An 18,317-nucleotide genomic window follows, 5' to 3' on the forward strand; every position below is an offset into this window, starting at 1 on the left:
TCAGGAATTCAGACATGAGCAACATATGAACTGGAAGTGAAGTGAAGTTTCATTCAGCATGACTCAAGGTGTTGGTTAAACAATCTGGGAAGAATGCTTCTTCACTTTCCTGTCAAGAGTTAGATGAGAACATCACTGTCACTCTAATGATTACCAATTAGGGTCAGGTCTTGAGGGTTAGGGTCAGAGGTTAAAGTCTCAGCTGTTCTCCCATCCAAGAAACAGTCCGACACAAAATCCTGATGCAAAACCACAGCATGTTATTTTTACACCCAGTTTTTGCACAGGTTAAGGCTTTCAGTGATCTTTGTGTCGAAAACCCCACAAAATAAACAGAAATCCAACTTCTAACAGCTGATTTGAAAGCCTGGCCCATACAAAAATATTTGTACTGGAACACCCCATAACTAAATAAAATACTTTTCAGTGGCATAAGCATTCAGGCCATCATGGACCCAGACCAGGCTTCTTTAAGGGCAGATTGAAGCTCAGTGACAGAAGAAAGTGTGGTGAACATATACACACACTATTGAACAATTACATGAATAACTGAAGTGATATGGGGCCGGAAAACATGCAGTAGAAAACCTACAGGGAGCAATCGCCAGAGAAGCAGTATCACTGAAACACAGTTTTTTCACATACCTACACTTCACTTCAACAACTCCTCACACACACAAATAAGATAACATCAACTTTACTGGTCCCATGCAAAGAAAATGTCACAGCAAAAGAAGTACGAGGACAGATGCATAGTATGAATAAAGTACCTTTAAAAAACTAGAATACACTACATGTCAAAGGAGTTTGTTTTATCTCACCGTTCTGACAGCAACATATAGAGCTACTTCCTGCAGTACCGTACAGCCTTGTCCTAATGCATCAGAGTGTAGTAACAGTTTGTCTTGACACTTCCTTTGCATAGATAGAAGGATTGCAAGTCATGAACAAGAGTTGTTTGCATTGACTTTTAAGGTTTCATTTACTTCCACTGCTGAAGCTGAAAGTTAATCACTTTCTTCAACCTGTTTTATATGAACTTTACATAATATTTCAGTTTTTTGTGACCAAAACTTTTTGTTTGTTTGTTTTGGCCAGTTTACAGTTATTCACTGGACTTGAACTGCTGATATTTAGCACTACACCTACTATACTATACAAAATGAGACATGAAAGCAAATTAAAATCTGCAACTCTGTTAGACTGAACCTGACAGGTGAAGGTGAATTAAAAAAATATAATGTTTTACTGATCAATGGAAACATAACAGAATGGTAAAAAAGATAAACAAAGATTAATTTAACTGACTAACTTAATTTTGCTAATGGGCCTCACAGCAAGGTCAGAGTGTCTCCTTCCTGGACAAACAAAAAACCTCATAATTTGAGGAAAACAGTTAAACATCTTATTTATTGAAGAATTATGTTTCATGTATGCATTCAAAACATCCTCCAACCTTTCCAAAACGTAAAAAAAAATACATGAGGTCTTGAGGAAAAGGGTCTTGAGATAACTTCATAAGCGCACCTTGAGACCTTTCCAGGATCCAGGACCAGGATGCACAACAGGACTCAGCTGAACACACCCTCCTGCTTCTACTGTGGGAGGAGGATGCGGTGACAAGGAGGGGTTCAAGTTCAATTAGGACAGCCCCTAAAAAAGTTCCCACACAGACAAGAAAAGAAAGTAGTCACAGAGGCAAGAGAGTGAATCTCCGGTCAGCAGCTTCACCGATGTTTATCCACGAGTAAAACAAGACATGCATTCTGTAGGCAAGTCGTGGCTGCTGCTTACAGGCTTCATACTGTTTTATATTATCTACCTGCTGTTCGGAGCGCTGGTTTTCTCCAGTATCGAGCGGCCGGTGGAGGACAAGCTGCGACATGACATGGAAGCCCTGAAGCAGGAGTTTCTGGGCCAGAGCTGCGTCAACGCCGCGTCCCTCGAAAAGTTTCTGGTCAAGGTTTTGACGGCGAACAAGTACGGCGTCTCCGTCCTCAGAAACTCCTCCGCCACTTCCAACTGGGACCTGGCATCCTCCATGTTCTTCGCCAACACTCTGGTCACCACTGTCGGTGAGTTCAAACCAAAGTACAAAGAAAGTCTTTAGAGAGAAAAGTCGTTTTTACGCATGACGTAAAACACCAAACTTACCCACATGATACCTAAGAAGTAACTTCAAGTCTCGTCACAGTAAAATGTCACAGTATTATCCTCTCACAGGGATTTAACGCCACAAACTATGAACAAAACTGAACAAACAAAAACACCTCCAGTCTGATGCAGGGACTTTATTGTTTGTCTTTGATTGACGATAAAAACACATCATGAGTCAAATATTGGTGATAATTTTATGGTGTTATTTTGCCACGTGTCATGGATGTTACAGACAAGTTGCAGCTGTGCAACTTTCAACTTAAGACAGGTCAGAAACAAACCGATACAGCCAGGGGGGAAAGTACGTTTCATCAATGCAAAGTGATTCCGGGGAAAGGTCATTTCCGGTTCATTTTCTTGAGACTTTATGAATATGAAAGGATGAGAGGTATATGTATATATATGAATTGATTCTCTTTGTCAGAGTAAATATCCAGGAGGTTCAGGGACTCTTATTGTGAAATTATGAGACAAGGTTTGTTGATGAGAGTAGAGAAAAGGGGACGAATTACAGATTTATGAATTTACTGTGAATTACCAGAATATTGCAGGGTCTGTGTCAGTTATGTTTTATGCAGATTGATCTGTGTAGACTGTAGGAACCTGACCTGGATGTTAGAGGAAGGAAGGGGTGACAGCGGAGTTCACAGAGAACATCACAGGTCTACATGATGCTCAGTAGTGATGTTGGGGTGTCCCTGAACTGTTCACTCACCTGCACATCTGCACCCTTAAAGCACATTTTACCCACAGCATTTTCGCAAGTGGGTGAAGGTGCTGTTAGTTTGTCATTAGACCTGAGAAGAAATGACACACTGCACAAGGTCGCACCGAAGCATCACTCAATCAGGGACAAGTATTACAGGCATGGTGCAGTAACCTGTCATCATTCATATTATGTAGACCACCATGAAGGTCATTGGGAGGGAAGAACACCATCCTCTTCAGTTGAAGTCCTGATGGTGCTTCTACGTCATCCACTCTGAATATGAGCTCTTACCTTCTGACCGACGGTTTAAGCTTTAGACTGAAACACTAATTGTTCCATCTTCCATTTAAGATTTTAAGTCACAGCAGTTAAATGCTGCATTGGTGAGTTTACGTGTGCAATACTCATTGGTTATACTGTTGAATGTACAATATTCTGGTGCAATGTGTAATATTTACACAGCATTATTAGTTTTAATTGAGCTTATTTAAGGTTTACTCATCATGAGGAGCACCACTCAGCCTGTAAAAACAGTTGTACAGTATCTTCTTCTTTTTCTTCTTCTACTGGAGCTTTCCTCAATCTGAAAAAATCGTCACCGTTTGAACATTAATTTAAAAATCTGTTTATCTCAAGTCCCTGAGCTTTAATTAAAGTGCAATACTAAATGGCTGGAATACCACTTTAAGTTTCAGTGCAGTTGATTTCATCAGTAAGGTGCATAGTAGCACTGATCTCAGGCTTTTAAAAACAAATCTAGCATGTGACCTATTATTGATATTAGATGAGATTTCAACCAGAGTGGTTCAATATCTTTTTTTGTGATCAATTATTTATTGTATAAATAAGGAGGTAACAAAACCAAATACAACACAAAATTAGACCGAACAGGAGGGATGAAACGTATGCAACGAATATTGCGTCAAGTGTGCTAACATATCGGGAGCCCTCCCAGCTCCATCCACAAGCAGGCAATGAGAAGAAATTACAGAAAAAAGGAAAATTGCTAAATAATAATAATAATAGTGATAATAAGAACATCAAGAAAAATCAATAACAAAACATAAACACACACAAAAAAAGGTTTGATATCTTGACAACTTGGGAAGCACGGCCTGGCCAGAGGCAATCACTGTGTCTGCAGTTGTTGCACCAAAGGCCTGAGGGTCAGTGGCACGGTCATAAGATGAAGAGTTGTTTTTTTTGGAGGGGGGGGGGTTCAACAAAGAAATGTGTGTTTCTGTCTGTTTTGTGGTAAATGTTATGACTTAATTGACCAACGGACTTCTCTTACATAGTATAAGTTTATTTATCCAAATACTTATCCATACCTAATCAGCGACATAACCCCTTGTATGTTTTAAACGTCCTGAGAAAGTTGCTGTGCATATACACCGTCCTACAACAACATCCTGCTTCACATTTAATCACACACATTAAATTGTAGGAGCCGCCCAGTGAAATAACAGTACAGCCTCAGAGCAGTCGGTGGTTCAGTGCTAATTCACATTCTCCTTACAAAAATTACCAGCTGGTCGAGTTATTCAGTTGATGTTATGACAAAAAAAATGCATCTGTGGCTGCAATCATCATCTTCAAACGTAGCCAGTCACAGTAACTTGCTCCCTGCGTCCTGAATTTGTTGTATTTCCTGTTGAAACAGGATGTTGAGGCAGACAGAGTGATGCAGGGGGCACGTACCGGTGCAGCATGCTTGAAACATAAACCGCAGCGGCTCCTCCTTTTTAATTTCTCATTTCATCTCACAACTTTGATGAAAGCTAAAGTGATTTCAGCCACAGAATCAACCTCAGTTTCAAGAAAAAAACAATTAGAACGTAGCTTTGTCTAGAAAAACAAGCAACACAGGAAGTCACTAAACTTCTGACAAACAGAAAAACTGAAAAACATTTATTGAAGTTTTCTTTTTTCTTTTGGTTGTGTTTGAAATTCATGCTTTATTTGTAGTTTTTACTTTTAAGGCAAAAATTTGAATGAATAAAGTGTCTCTTGTTTTGGATGCTAATTTGTCTGGTAGAGTGGAAAGAAAAATCAAGTGTAAGAATGATGATTTGCCTTTTGTCTTAACTTATCACTTTAATTATTGTCCATGTCCATGCCTCCACTACTAGAAAAATCAAAGCATGGAGCAAATTAGTTTCTTAAGACGCAGTAATCATATCTATTAAAAAAGTTCAGGCAAATATTTAAATTTTTCCCCCCAATCTTCTTTCATGTACTTGTAAGTTCCCTCTTAACATGACTTGCAATTTGCTTAAGTTTTTGACTTGAGTTTGTGACTGGACTTGGACAGTATCACAGCGAACAGGGTTCAGCATCATCACAGTAACAACACACAGTGAAGCTCCCGGGGTGTTTAAGCTGCAAGCTGCTGTGCAATCTGAGCAAACTGCTCTGAAAACGGTCACATTCACAGGCTGCCAGCCAGACACTCACATGGCCACTGAAGAAATGCAAATTCATGCGTGAAGCAGAACAGAAGTGACCTTTGTGTTCAGGAGATGTTTGTTTGCTCTATGTGAATTTCTTTTACAATACTGCAAGTGTTTTCTTACAGGACACTTCCTTAAATGTTTTAATATGTTTAGCTGATGTTTCAGGTCAAGGAGAGTTTCGACCCGTCAATGGTGTTTTGACCTGAAGGTTCTCAGTCCAGGTCAGCCAGAGAAAGAACAAGTGTCTGGTATTTACGCAGGTTGTAAATAAACCACCAGTTTGTTATCTAAACCTTTTATCTGCTGGTGAAACCAGAAATGCAAAATCAGATTATGGAAGTTTACAGTGGACAGATTAGAAGTCATTTTTTAACATTTTCATTTGTTCAATAAAACTGTTTTTTTTTTTTTTTTTTTTTTTTTTTTTCTTCAACCTGATCGCTCATGTTCCCTCCCTGTTTACCTGTGTTGATCTCAGCAGTGACATCTGGGGACTAAAATACTACTATGACCAGGAGGAATGGTGTCCAGAACTTTGAGAATAATGGATGGAAGGAAACACACAACTTTTGTGCTTTGTAATGTTTGTCAGTGTGACTGTTAACACTTTGGACCTGGGGCAGCTGATGAGAGGTGGGAGGGACGTTTCCAGACTGATGGTGTGGCTATGACATTCAGAATGACAATGAATCTGAAATGTATGGTAAAAATAAAATGGTTTATTGTCTCGTCAGTGCACACTGAAACTAAATGGCTGCTGATGTGGTACAGCAGCTTGTGACTCTGACTGGATTTAATGAAGAATAATAATGGGTAATTGATGTTGTCACTTTGGATTAGTTGAAGGCAGAGTCACTGGATGTCGAACGTCTCCTGTTGCATTCAGGTTCCCTCCACCCTTAGTTACTGTCTAACATGAATGGATTACTTAGGGGTCAGAGGGCTCCTAGGCCCAAACCTCTGTTTGAAGTTAATTTCTTGTTGCAAAGTCAATCCTGTGACTGCAAAGAGACACAAAACGACCACAAAAGAAGACACATGCCCCGGGGGCCCATTGTCTCATACTCCATCAATGCTTGCTAAGGTTTGAAAACTGTATAAATATTTTCATTGTGCATTAAAGTTGCCCTGTGGTGTTTTTTTATTTCACAGGAACATTGTTAGCTTGACATTCAGTTCAAAGATTGCGTGTCTAACGGAGTCACTGTGGCAGTTTTATGTGTTTTGAGAGGATTGTGCTTGTTTGTATGTGCTGTATTGTTTTCATTTATATTTTTTATGATGCGTTGTTTCTGTAAATCACTTCTCCATAATGTGATGGAGGAGGCTGAGCTGAGATCTGGCCCAGTCAAAAGGCTCATTTCAGGTGCATCAGTTGCAGTAGTTTCACTGCTGCCTGGTGGACGATTCCTCCCTGTAGGCAGCTTTGACAGACACTCAGTGAAGAATTTGTGCTGTGAGCCTGGGTTTTATTTTCTTCCTCCCAGCATTAGATTCCTGTTGTTGCCCACAGCTGCTGTATTTTTTGTTAACTGAAAAGCTGGCTCCAGCCCAACTTCAGGAGCCAATTAGTTGCAGCTGTTATCTTGTCTGACAGGTACAGTAGCTTTACTTGGAGCACTGCTGACTCTGTCACATTAGTCTATGTACTCATGATCAAGCTGAGTGTTTTTTTTTTTTTTTTCTTCTTTTTTTTGTGATTAAACTATGAATTGTTTAAACTTTTTGTGGAAATGTTTCACCTAAAGTCTCACTGAGGCAAATAACAAAGAAAATGAACTCTAGTACAATTGTACAAAAATACAAATGACATACTTAAAGGAGCTATTTGTAAGTTTTGCTATTGCTACATACCCAGCATTAGCATTAACAGCTATTTACTTACCAGTCTTAGCAAGAGCTTCAACCATTGTTGCATTTACAAGACAAGAGGTTATAATGGGCTACGTCCTCTGAGCAGAACTACTTTGTCAGTGCAGAGTGAACGCTTCAGTGACTCTGTAATGGAAAATGATGAGATGGTCCGACCGGGCCGTGGCTACCTGGTTAGCATGCTAACTTCAGTAAAAAAGAAAAAAGAAAAGAAGTGATAGAAATAGAAGCAAAACAAGAGGGTTGCTCTCCCCCAGTGGAGACGGCTCTTGGTGAGTAAAGGAATGACGTTTGATGCTGAACTCACATAATTTCTTCTAGACTGGTAATTAAACAGCTGTTAATACTAATGTTAGCTATGTAGCAATAGCACAACTTACAAATAGCTCCTTTAAAACATAACAAAAAACGGTGTTTAGCAAGATTTGTAGCTCAGTTCTTTTAGTTTAAAATGCAAATGGCAGTTGGAATAAAGGATTTCCTAAAAAAAATGTTTTGGTTGCTTGAAGCAGTTCAGAGTTTTAATAATTATAAATGTACACAGAAAGGGAGGAAATCGAAGACAATTTTAACATTCACACAATTGTCTTTTCTATTGTGTCTCCCCTTTTCCTTTGCTGTGTCCCTGCTCCTCCTCCAGGTTATGGCCACACCACTCCTCTGTCTGACACTGGGAAGGCTTTCTCCATCGTCTACGCCCTGATAGGAGTCCCCTTCACCATGCTGGTGCTCACCGCCTGCGTCCAGAGGCTCATGTACCCTCTGGTCCTTGCTCCAGTCGGCCTCCTGCAGCGTACAGGCATGGAGCCTCGGCCGGCCACCGTTGTCCACTTCCTGTTGCTGCTGACGCTGGTGGTGCTGTGCTTCTTTGTGGCTCCGGCGGCGGTGTTCAGCGCTGTGGAGGTGTCCTGGTCCTTCTTGGACGGGATCTACTTCTCTTTCATCTCACTGTGCACTATTGGACTAGGGGATTTTGTTCCAGGGACACAGCCTGGGCAGAAGTACAGGCAGCTGTACCAGGTCTCTGTCATGGGTGAGTGCAGTTGTTTTTATGTCCCTTGTATATCAGAAATTAATTTGTTCAGTCACCCAACCTCGTGTAGCCAGATTTAACCTGTACAGTAACATCAGACTAAAGCCCAGAACATCAACATGTTTAAAGTCGTATTTGTCCTTTTCACACTGAATTTCACTGGAACTGGCAGGATTAAGAGATGAATTGGATAATATCTTCTGTGTCCTTTTATGCACTTTAAAGTTCCCATATTGTTCGTATTCAGCCCGTATTTTTAAAGAGGACCTATTACGGCCATTTTTAGTGTTCATCATTTCATTCTTGGTGTCGACTAAAATAGATTTACATGCTTTAATGTTCTGAAAAGACATTATTTTTCTTCTTCTGTACATTGTATACTGCACCCTATTCACCCTCTGTCTGACACACTCTGTTAGAGCTCAGGGCTCTTTTAAGGCCCCCCTCACCCATCTGAAGCCAATCAGGGCCCAGTGTGATCTGATTGGTCAGCTTATCAGCAAAGACACGTTCCGCATGTCTTGTGTAAACAAACGGTTGTGGTGGCTTCGGTTCTACCTTATCGGTTTGAGCCAGAGTCTGATCCTGAACCAGTACATCAGACCCGATCCAACTTCACATGCTGGACTGGCGCAGGAAAACAAGTGTACCCGCTGTCCCGAAGCCGGACGGCAGAAAGAGGCAGAAATATTGAGAGTGCTGTGAAGGACAGTCTGCAAAGACTTTGGATGACAATATTCATAACTTGGAATACTTTTATGAGAAACCTTGTTGATTTTTTTATGTATGGGCACTTCTGGACTAAAGGATTTGGTTTTGCTGCTTCTTACTTACGTGATCAGGTCGCGGTAACATGGTTAAACATCACAGATCCACAATAACTATGCAGACTGTAGGCTGTGAGGCTGAGTCCCCCGTTCAGCCACATCAAGTGTGAACTACAGAAATAACCATTGTGAAAATGAAGCGTCTAACTGTGCGTGGTTTCTGAAGCAGTCCTCCTTGAAGTGCGGCCTCACGCTATAATGTTGGAGCAGTTGAAGGAACTGTGTTTAAAAAAAAAAAAGAAAAGAGGCAGATTTCTGCATGCAATTGAGAACACTGTCTTTTCGGCATGGCTACAAAACGAAACAAAACTCTTCATTATAAGTAGTTATGTGCTGTGCCTTGTGTGGGGGCGTGCCAAGCTTGCACGCTAGGTCCAACTTTCTGGTGGGCGGCACCAAGAGACATTCATACAAAGGAGAAAATTGGGTTTTTACCCTGATGGAGTTATTCCCTTTGGTTTAAACTTTGAGCGTTGTGACTCTGGAGACCATTTGCATGCACCATAATCTATATAACACGCAATAAGTAAGGGAAAACTCAGAAAAGCATAATAAGTGCCCTTTAAAATAACCGTCAGGACTTCCATAACTTTGTGATGACAAAATAGTCACTGCTCTCAGCCATGCCCCAAGCCCCGCCCACCAGGGCCCACCTTCCAACCTTGCAGGATTTGGTTTCTCTGAGTGTTTACCTGAACTGCGATATTTTTATTGGATCACTCAGAAAACTGTCCGCCAACAGTCAGCTCACCAACCTGTTGTTGCTAAAGCACCAGAGAGAAGCCTGAGAGAGGAGATGTAAAACTACATTGAAGTTGTTTTTGGTGCTTAAAACTTTCAAATAAAACACCAGAAAACTTATTACATGGGACCTTTACATATATTTCCAAAAACTGCAGCCATTTTTTTCCTAACACACATGTTGTCTAATTTTTAAGGCAAAACACTGATTTTCTGCTTCACTTTTGTTTCTTTTATGTCTTTCTCTTGTCACATTTGCTTCTGATTGAAGTCTGAATGTGTCTGCAGTCAAAGCACCAGGCTCACTCACTTCTTCGTTTAAGGCTTGGTCATTGAAGGTATATGTTTAACAAGAAGGTGTTGCCATCATTGTCCATGACACAGTGATGTTGGTATCATTAACTCTTTGCTGAGCTAGCTTTAAATGCAGTGTTAGTTCATGTAGTTCGATTAGTGCAGAGTCTCACTCACACTTGAAATTTATCATAAACATGTTGAAAAATACAAGCACCAGGTTTAACATTACTCACTTTCACTGCCTCCCGAGTTATGATTCACTTAGTATGCACTTAGCACTATACAGAGCAAACACATCTGGGTTAGGTCAGTAAACTTAGCTGTCAGTCTTGCTGTGTTGCTGGGTTAGGGTTTCATCCCAACATGTTTACTTTAAAAATGCCACATGGACTTTTTGACCTGCAGGTGTGCTGTGGAGGACTTTGTTATGAGTCCCTGCTTTTTTTTTTGCCTTGTGCACATGGACAGGAACCTTGATAAACAGTTCTGCCAATGGTGCCACATTATTCCACCGTTCTGCAGGTGGCGGTATCATACCGAGGCACTAAGAAAGTAAACACAAGCGTAAACAATCCATGATTTAAAATCAGCTTTGGCAAATATTTTGTGGGCAAGGAAGTGAATTCTCAAGGATACTCTCAGTGCATTTAAGTGAGTAACATGTAAATAGAATGTAAATAGTTCAATGGGCCGCTTCAGAACAACTGAACCTAAATGAAATACTGGAGCACACGATTCACTTTAGCACTTTAATGATCAGGTGCAAACATTTGGACACGTACTGCGTCTTCTTCAGAGTCAAACAAAGATTTCAAAAAAAAATTGAGTAACCTCCTCCAGGTAGAGAACAGTCTCTCATTGGTTAAAAGGAGTGACATGACAGCACTCATTGAAGAAGGAAGGTCCTACAGTGTGACACGAGACATCTCAATATTCATAACCAGCATCAACAGTGATATGATAAAATCATCATAAAAGAAACAATGCTGTGTGATGATTATTGGGACATAGATTAAAGATATCGGCTCAGTTCTTCATTGAGTCCATGTGGTTCAGCTGTGTTTAGTGTTTACATCCAGAAAGCTTCTTACCACAATAGTTTATTGACCATCTCCTCCTTTCTGAGAAGGAGAAATTCTGTCTATGAAACCAGAATTTGATGCAGGAGATCCATGCATAGCTTCTGCTTAGTGTCTGGTTATTGCATAGTCCATATTCTGGTTCCAAATAGCAGCACTGTGTTCGGCAGTCTGTGATTTAAGAGGGCGTTTGATCTGGCCTACATGGACCATTCCACATGGACATTTCAGAATATAAATTCTGAAATCAGTGACATGAATATAAATTGTGAAATGTCGAAGCCTACTGTCGTACTGTCCTACTCTGAGAGCACCGGTCTCCGTTAGTGGAGGGCCTGAAGCCTCCTTTCACCTGTTAACACTGAATGTAAACATAACTTTTGTTGACCTACAATGAAACTCCACAGGGAGCGTTTTAAGTAAAGAGGTTTAAATCCACAGCTAAACAAACACCCGAGAGCTAACGTGATTTTTAACCAGACCAAACTTGTGAACCAAGAAAAAATATATATGGAGACTTGATGGAAACAAATTTGTTTGAATAAATAATGGCACTGCAGAAATAGCCTCCACTTCATCTTGGAGGAATCTTATTTATTCAAATAGTTTATAAATATGAATGGGATCCCATGAATCTTCATTATTATAAATGTTCCCACAAGCGCAGCAAGTCTCTGAAACATCCAAACATCCTTTAAATATTCAACGCACACAGAGGCATCCTAATATCTGCACATTTCCACCCTGTTATTGTTATTTCTCTGCAAGAATGTAACTAAAAATCCCCTGCACTTGTGTTCTTGTTACAATGAAAGTGAGCAGTCACACAGAGCTGCTACATGCCTGCAGAGCTGTAGATGAGTCTGACCTGACATTGTGCAGAGGCACAGAGCCATAGGGTGACAGACGGTCACAGCTTCATATGTCCCTGTATCTTCTTTATTCCGGAGAAAAGAAGAAGAGGATTTTTTTGTTGTTGTTGTTTTGAAAGTAATCTTGAGAGCATATAACAGAAAAGGATTGTGTTTTTCTGGGATGATTGTGTTGTCTTGCTGCTGTGCGGGGAGAATCTGACCTTTGCAGCCAGACATGCCTCTTTCATTTTCACCTCCGATGTGAGAAGTAGCACCTTGCGCTGCTTCTACTTTCTTGGTTCCTCATAAAGGAAACTGCTCTCCGACTTCATCTGTTAACACTCTTGAAATTGAAATTCAGTCTTCTGTGTCGCTCATTGTAAGTTGATCCGAGTTTGCAGAGAATTACATGAAACAGAAGTGAAATTATCTGAGAAGCAATCAGGGATTTTGAGCTTGAAAACTTTGAGTCCAAGCAACAGCCCCCTGACTGTAATATTAGGTTCAGTGTGTGGGAGTCTGACAGTGGCTTAAATTAGAGAGCAAATACCCCCAGGGGATTTTTTTGTTCAATAGGCATTAGTCATGCTGGTGGCAAGGCAAGGAAATATCTCAATTATTATCCAGATTAGAAGCTTTATTTTATCATGATTCTGGCAGCAACATCTTGTGAGTCATCTGTCATCTCTTTCACTCAGTGATTCATGATGTCAATTCATGTCATTTCAGGCCCACTGCTAAGCCAGATCTAGAAATGCAAAGTGATATCTGGTGAAGTGTTGGCACATTTAAAGTTTACTTGTTGAAAATGCAGTATTATTGTTTTTAGGAGCAATGTAATAACATTGCACCTGCAAGGCTCCTTCAGACATGCAAACTGACAGGATCGACAGGACAATATCATTTATTAGAGGTGTATTAGATGTTAAGCATATATGTGTTTCTTACCCAGTGGTGGTTTGTTCTTTTTTTTTAGATCAAGACATCGCTGTCACATGTCGGAGGGTTGTGTTCATAGCCGTGCTGTTGTTGTTCTGTGTTTGTCTGGGTGTTTTCTCTGTAATTGAATCAGGGTTGGAATGATGTTTTTGTCTAAAAGCGGCTCTGCGGTGAATATCTGACAAATGAATGTGCTCTGCTGTGTTCAGGACTGAAAGAAAATTAGTGAATGCTGTTTCCCTCTGCAACGATTTTGACTAACAACAAATTCAACGCTAAAATGCTTTTTTTATTGTTAAAAAAAACAAAAGGCTATTGATGATGAACCTTGAATATCATTAGGTTTAGGACATGACAATGTGTGTTTTGGCCAGTATGCACTTTCTTCCCCCTATTGACTCATATTAGAAGGATTTCATGTTTGACGTGATGGTCGGAGTTGGTGGGCGAGTAGGCGTTGCTGCCAGCCGCTGTGTTTTTTCCTGTGTGTCCCGTCCTCTTCTAATGGCTTGACTTCAGTTTGGAAGGAGGCCCAGCAGTTCAGATGGAGCAGCTGTGTTGTTTTCCCGTCCCGTAGGCTGTATTATATAATAACGATGTAGGTCAAGTCAGATTAACCCAAACCATCCCCGCAGGTTCAGAGGAGGATTAGTGAGCGACTGGAGATTGTGGCCTGTTGTTCTCACAGCCACAGATGATGTGACGTCACTGGAAACCAGTGTTGTTTCCCCAGCTGAAGTGCTGTGTGCTGAAACTGATCATAAGTAAATTGGTTGGAAATAGCAACACAAAAACCCCACTGTGGTGGTAAATGAAAATGAAGGCCAACTTCTAAAATCCATCATAATCAGCAGGATTTCCTCCTGTTTTTCTGTCAGTGTTCCTGAGATAGCTGGAGAATTAACCCCACAGTAGTATTAATGGCTGCCCGAAACAATAGATGCCATTTATTCCAGAAATGTACATTTTCCAAAAATGTCCACATTGGAGGGATCATCCTTCACTGGCTGTATTTTGGTCTGTACCAATTTTAACACAATTTCTACCAGCCATTATTTTGTTAGGTAGGTAGATAGACACATTGACACTCTCAACATATTATTGATCGATGCAAAGTTCAAGTAAGAAAAACACCCAAACTGCTGTTACAAGGCTTTTCCGTGGCAGCACAGCGTTTCTAGTGACTTGCTGAAGAGCAAATATTTTGGGATGTTAGTTTGGTGTTTGGACGGTTAAAGTCTGTTTTTTTTTTGTCTTGTGTTTTTCACCATGAAGGGTTTCCCATGAGATTCTCAGCTGGAAAAATAAAAGCAGTCCAACATTCAAGATTAAAGTCAGCAGGTTCAAACTGTTTGATTCAAGTACTGTAAATATTTAATGGTGATATAAGTAGTGATTTCAGAGTTATCTGATCTTTAAATCTAATTCCAGTTAGATTGAATTAAATAAAGATGAACTTGGCTCCTTAAACCAGTAGGTATATGAGCATGTAGGACCAAAGCTGCTTGGTGCTGTTATATGTAGCCATCAGGGGCTGTCCTGTACACTCAGGATTTCCCCTTCACCATTCACTGTAAACTTCCCACAATAACAGTATAGTTCTGGAGCTGAGGCCTCTGTAATCCTACACTGTTTTTCGTGAAGAGGTGGCCTACTTGTACAGTGAGAGACTATTGTCCAGGGCCTGAACTCTGTGGTTATGTGGGCCAGTTCAGTGCATACATGTGACAGAGAAAGAAAAACCACATGGCTTTTCTTTAAGGCAAACACGAGAACCAGAGCAGCAATAACAAATTTTGTGCAGATTTTGTTTTCAGCTTTGCCACCAACTAGAGGGCACTGATGTCCTGGACTGACTAAAAGAGTTTTTTCTGTCCAAGGTCCAGCGTATGTCAAGACTCTGACATTAATTCCTCAGCTCTTTACTGGCCACATTTTCTGAGATTTTTGCGGTCTTAAGCAGTCATGAATGGAGGAGACTGCTAACAACAACTGACAGTGAATTTGTAAAGATTTATGTCAGAGTTTGATGTGATAATGTAATGATTCGACTTTTCTCTGTGATGAAACATTGAAAACTGACCAGCAGGGTGCCGCTTTGAGCCAACTGTGAACAGTTTTTACTCCATTTCTACGTCAATCTGAAACAGTGGCTCCATGTGGCAACAGCATCACGACCAATATAGACTAAAACACATATATCATATGGTTAACTAAACTAAACTTTGTCACAGTTTCTCTGCACTATATCTGCACTCCATTTAAGTGGCTTTCCCGTCCTTGCCATTACATAACAAGTGACACACCAGTATGACCAAGTGGAACGTAGTCTCTTCTATCTGTAAGCGCATCCAGTGCTTCAGCTGGTCTGTACAGCCATGCCAGCAGTGCTGAACTATAGTGCCAAACTATAACTGTAGAAAGACAGTTTATTTGTTATTAGACTGCATCCTTCTTCAAAGTTTCAAAAGAATCTTCTTAAAGCCCAGAAATATCCATCTTTTCTAATTCACAGGTCACCAGGTCCTTGAACTTTTTACTATACTATACTATACTTTTTATTGAATTTTCCAACATTACCAGCTCTAGTCATCCCATACATAGAGTGTTAAAGGGGAAAAACATCACACTCATTAATGGGCATTTGGCCATTTTTGAAAATGGAGCAAAGATTGCCACATCTTATAAAAGTTTCTGGTTGAGGCAGGAGTTGTATGCTTTAGCTGAGGTGCGCCATTACAGCCTCCAGTCACAGTTATGGGATAGAGGTGCAGTTTTACTCCATTTAAGGAGAATCATTCCTTGTGTTTTTATCTAAACCTTCTGATTCATCCAATATTTGAGAAATAGTGAAAAATCAGTTTCAGGTCATTACTTTCTTGAATAAATGACCTCCCATGACCTCTCTCTTTCTCTCTCTCTCTCTCTCCCTCCAGTCTACCTGTTTGTGGGTCTGATGATGATGTACCTCCTGCTGCGCACCTTCCACAAAATGGCCGACCTGCACGGCCTGACCACCTTCCTGCAGCTGCCGCGCTGCGAGGAGACCGATCAGGACGAGGACAGGGAGCCCATCGTAGAGACCAACCACGAAGACCAGACGCCCCCTTACCTGACAGAAAAAGCTGCCAGTAAGCCCCTGGAGCCGGGATCACAGCCGTCGTACAACACCATCAACAAAGGCTGAGCCGTGGGGAGGCAGAGAAAAGACACAGAAGCTCTACCTACCTCTGGCGATTCCCTCGGTGTTGAACCAGTGATAAAACACCCAGACTGGTGGGCTGAATCTGAAATCCTGTCTCAATTTTTTCATTTTGTCTTCTGTAGTAAAAATAAAACATAGAGCTTAACAGAGAGCTTAATAATAATAATGATAATAATAATAATGATAATAATAATGAGGAATTGAGATGAGAGTTTTGAGATTCAGCCTTTGTGAGTGGACCGCCGAACAGTTTTTGAGCAGTTATTACATCACTTTCTGCACATATGAAAGGACTATCCTAACTTGACTACAGCAACCCCCCTGGGCCAAAAGCCACATATGATCCTTTTCCTCCTAAACACTGGTGTAACTATGGCTTGCGTGTTCACACACACACAAAGGGCTCGAACCAAAACTTGTGGTACATGGTTGGTTGTTTTCAGATCACTTTTGTCTTGCATGTGTTCTCGACACTGTTTTTTTGTTTTTTGGGGGTTTTGTTTTTTTGTGCCCTAGGTTTGGGTTGCTGTATCAAGACTAACAAATCTTGTCTTCGTATAATTGTGCTGAAACTAAACTTGGTGCTAAACACAATCTGTGGATTTCAACATTTCAACTTCATGAAAATCTTGTACGCGTTTAACTGCATTTGTTTTTATTTGGGTTCATTGTTCAGCTCCTCTTTATATTTCAAAATATGCACATCATATGCACATACAACTCCAGACTATTTACCAGACGTCCAGTCATGTTTAAAATCCTGGGACTTAATCACTGGAGAGGCCTTGAATGCATCTTCACAAGCACGAATGATCACAACTGCAGTGAAATGACAAATGAACCTGTTACAACTTCCTGAAATGAAGGGCTAACATGGACCTACACTGAGCAACAGTGGGGACGTTTACTGGAACATGTTTCTTATTTAATTAGATTTCCTGTGTGAAAGTAGTACCTTGTGTGTCTGGGTGGGCCTTCAAGAGCTACAGAAACTACAGAGAACTGTGTTTGCTTCAGGGCACAGGCTGTCCTCCTTTGTGCTGCCGCCCCCTGGTGTCTGCATGTATGTAGTGCAACAAGTTACCACACCTCCAGATGAGTGTTAAATGGGCTTAAAGGGTTGGAATAGAGGGACTGAAGATAAAAAAATAAATATGTGTTTCATTGTGGTGATTGAGGGCGTGATTAATTTCAGTGGAAAACTGTTACTTGTCAAACACGGTATGCTCTGTGTGATTTATTGTGTCTGGATTTATTGAAATGCACTTTAATGTTCCCATCACGTATTTTTCTGTTACCATCAAAGTTGTAGTCAAATGAACAGGCTAATTATATCCTGATACTGTAACATAAGTTGTCTCTGTCCATGTTGGTGCGTATGTTGTACAGTGACAAGAAACAGTCAGTGAACCCTCAATGATCTGAGTTTATGTATAAATGTGTCTTAAAATATGATCAGATCTTCATCTAAGGCACAATTATGAACGAGCATCATCTATTTTATGTTAACTGGTGACTTATAATTGCCTGGTGTGAATGTGAGTGTGAATGTTTTTTTTCCCACCCCGTGACCTTATGAGGATAAGCGGTATAGCTAATGAATGAACAATCTATTTTAACTAATGACACACAAATCATTGTATTGTTCTTGTCCATATTGAAAATATTCAAACACTCACAGTGTAGGCTGAAAAAAGTATGTGAACCCCTCGGCTAATGGCATCAACAAAAGCTAATTGGAGGCAGGAGTTTTCAAACCTGGACTCCAGTCTATGAAACAAGACTGGAGGTTTGGGTTAGAGACTCTTTGACTGAGTTTCTTCTTATTCACAAGAGACATCTGATGTGAACCATGTCTTGCAAGAAACATCTCAGTGGAATTAGATTCAATAATTCTTGATTTGCATGAAGCTGAAAGTGCTACAGAGTCATCTCAAAGAGTTTAGATCTTCATCAGTCCACAGTCAGACACACTCTATGAATGGAGATGATTTAGTTCTGTGGCTAGTCTTCCGAGGAGTGATTGTTCAGCTAAGTTGATTCCCGCACACAACGCAGACACTCAGTAACAAAGAAGCTCAGAGTTACAGCATAAGGCTCAAAGGAATCACTGGAGCTGGTTAACATCTCTGTTCATCAGTCTACCAC

The 18,317-nt window shown here is 40.5% G+C and overlaps 1 protein-coding gene across 1 annotated transcript; it reads left to right on the forward strand.

Annotated features, from left to right (window-relative positions):
• Positions 1–1,685: 1,685 nt before the first annotated feature.
• On the forward strand, positions 1,686–17,406 carry LOC111216947 (potassium channel subfamily K member 6-like). The gene is made up of 3 exons (XM_022738610.1): positions 1,686–2,075; positions 7,835–8,227; positions 15,901–17,406. Exons 1-3 carry the CDS (start codon positions 1,760–1,762, stop codon positions 16,149–16,151), a joined length of 960 nt encoding a protein of 319 aa, XP_022594331.1. The 5' UTR covers positions 1,686–1,759; the 3' UTR covers positions 16,152–17,406.
• Positions 17,407–18,317: the final 911 nt, after the last annotated feature.

The sequence above is a fragment of the Seriola dumerili genome, unplaced genomic scaffold (assembly GCF_002260705.1).
Source record: "Seriola dumerili isolate Sdu_G_001 unplaced genomic scaffold, Sdu_1.0 BDQW01000036.1, whole genome shotgun sequence".
Classification (NCBI taxonomy): Eukaryota; Metazoa; Chordata; class Actinopteri; order Carangiformes; family Carangidae; genus Seriola; species Seriola dumerili.

Bases quoted from the DNA above. Each gene is read 5' to 3' on its own strand.
- LOC111216947 (XM_022738610.1), top strand. From the start codon at position 1,760: ATGCATTCTGTAGGCAAGTCGTGGCTGCTGCTTACAGGCTTCATACTG. The intron at 2,076-7,834 runs GTGAGTTCAAAC...CTCCTCCTCCAG, and splicing joins CACTCTGGTCACCACTGTCG to GTTATGGCCACACCACTCCT. The intron at 8,228-15,900 runs GTGAGTGCAGTT...CTCTCCCTCCAG, and splicing joins GTACCAGGTCTCTGTCATGG to TCTACCTGTTTGTGGGTCTG.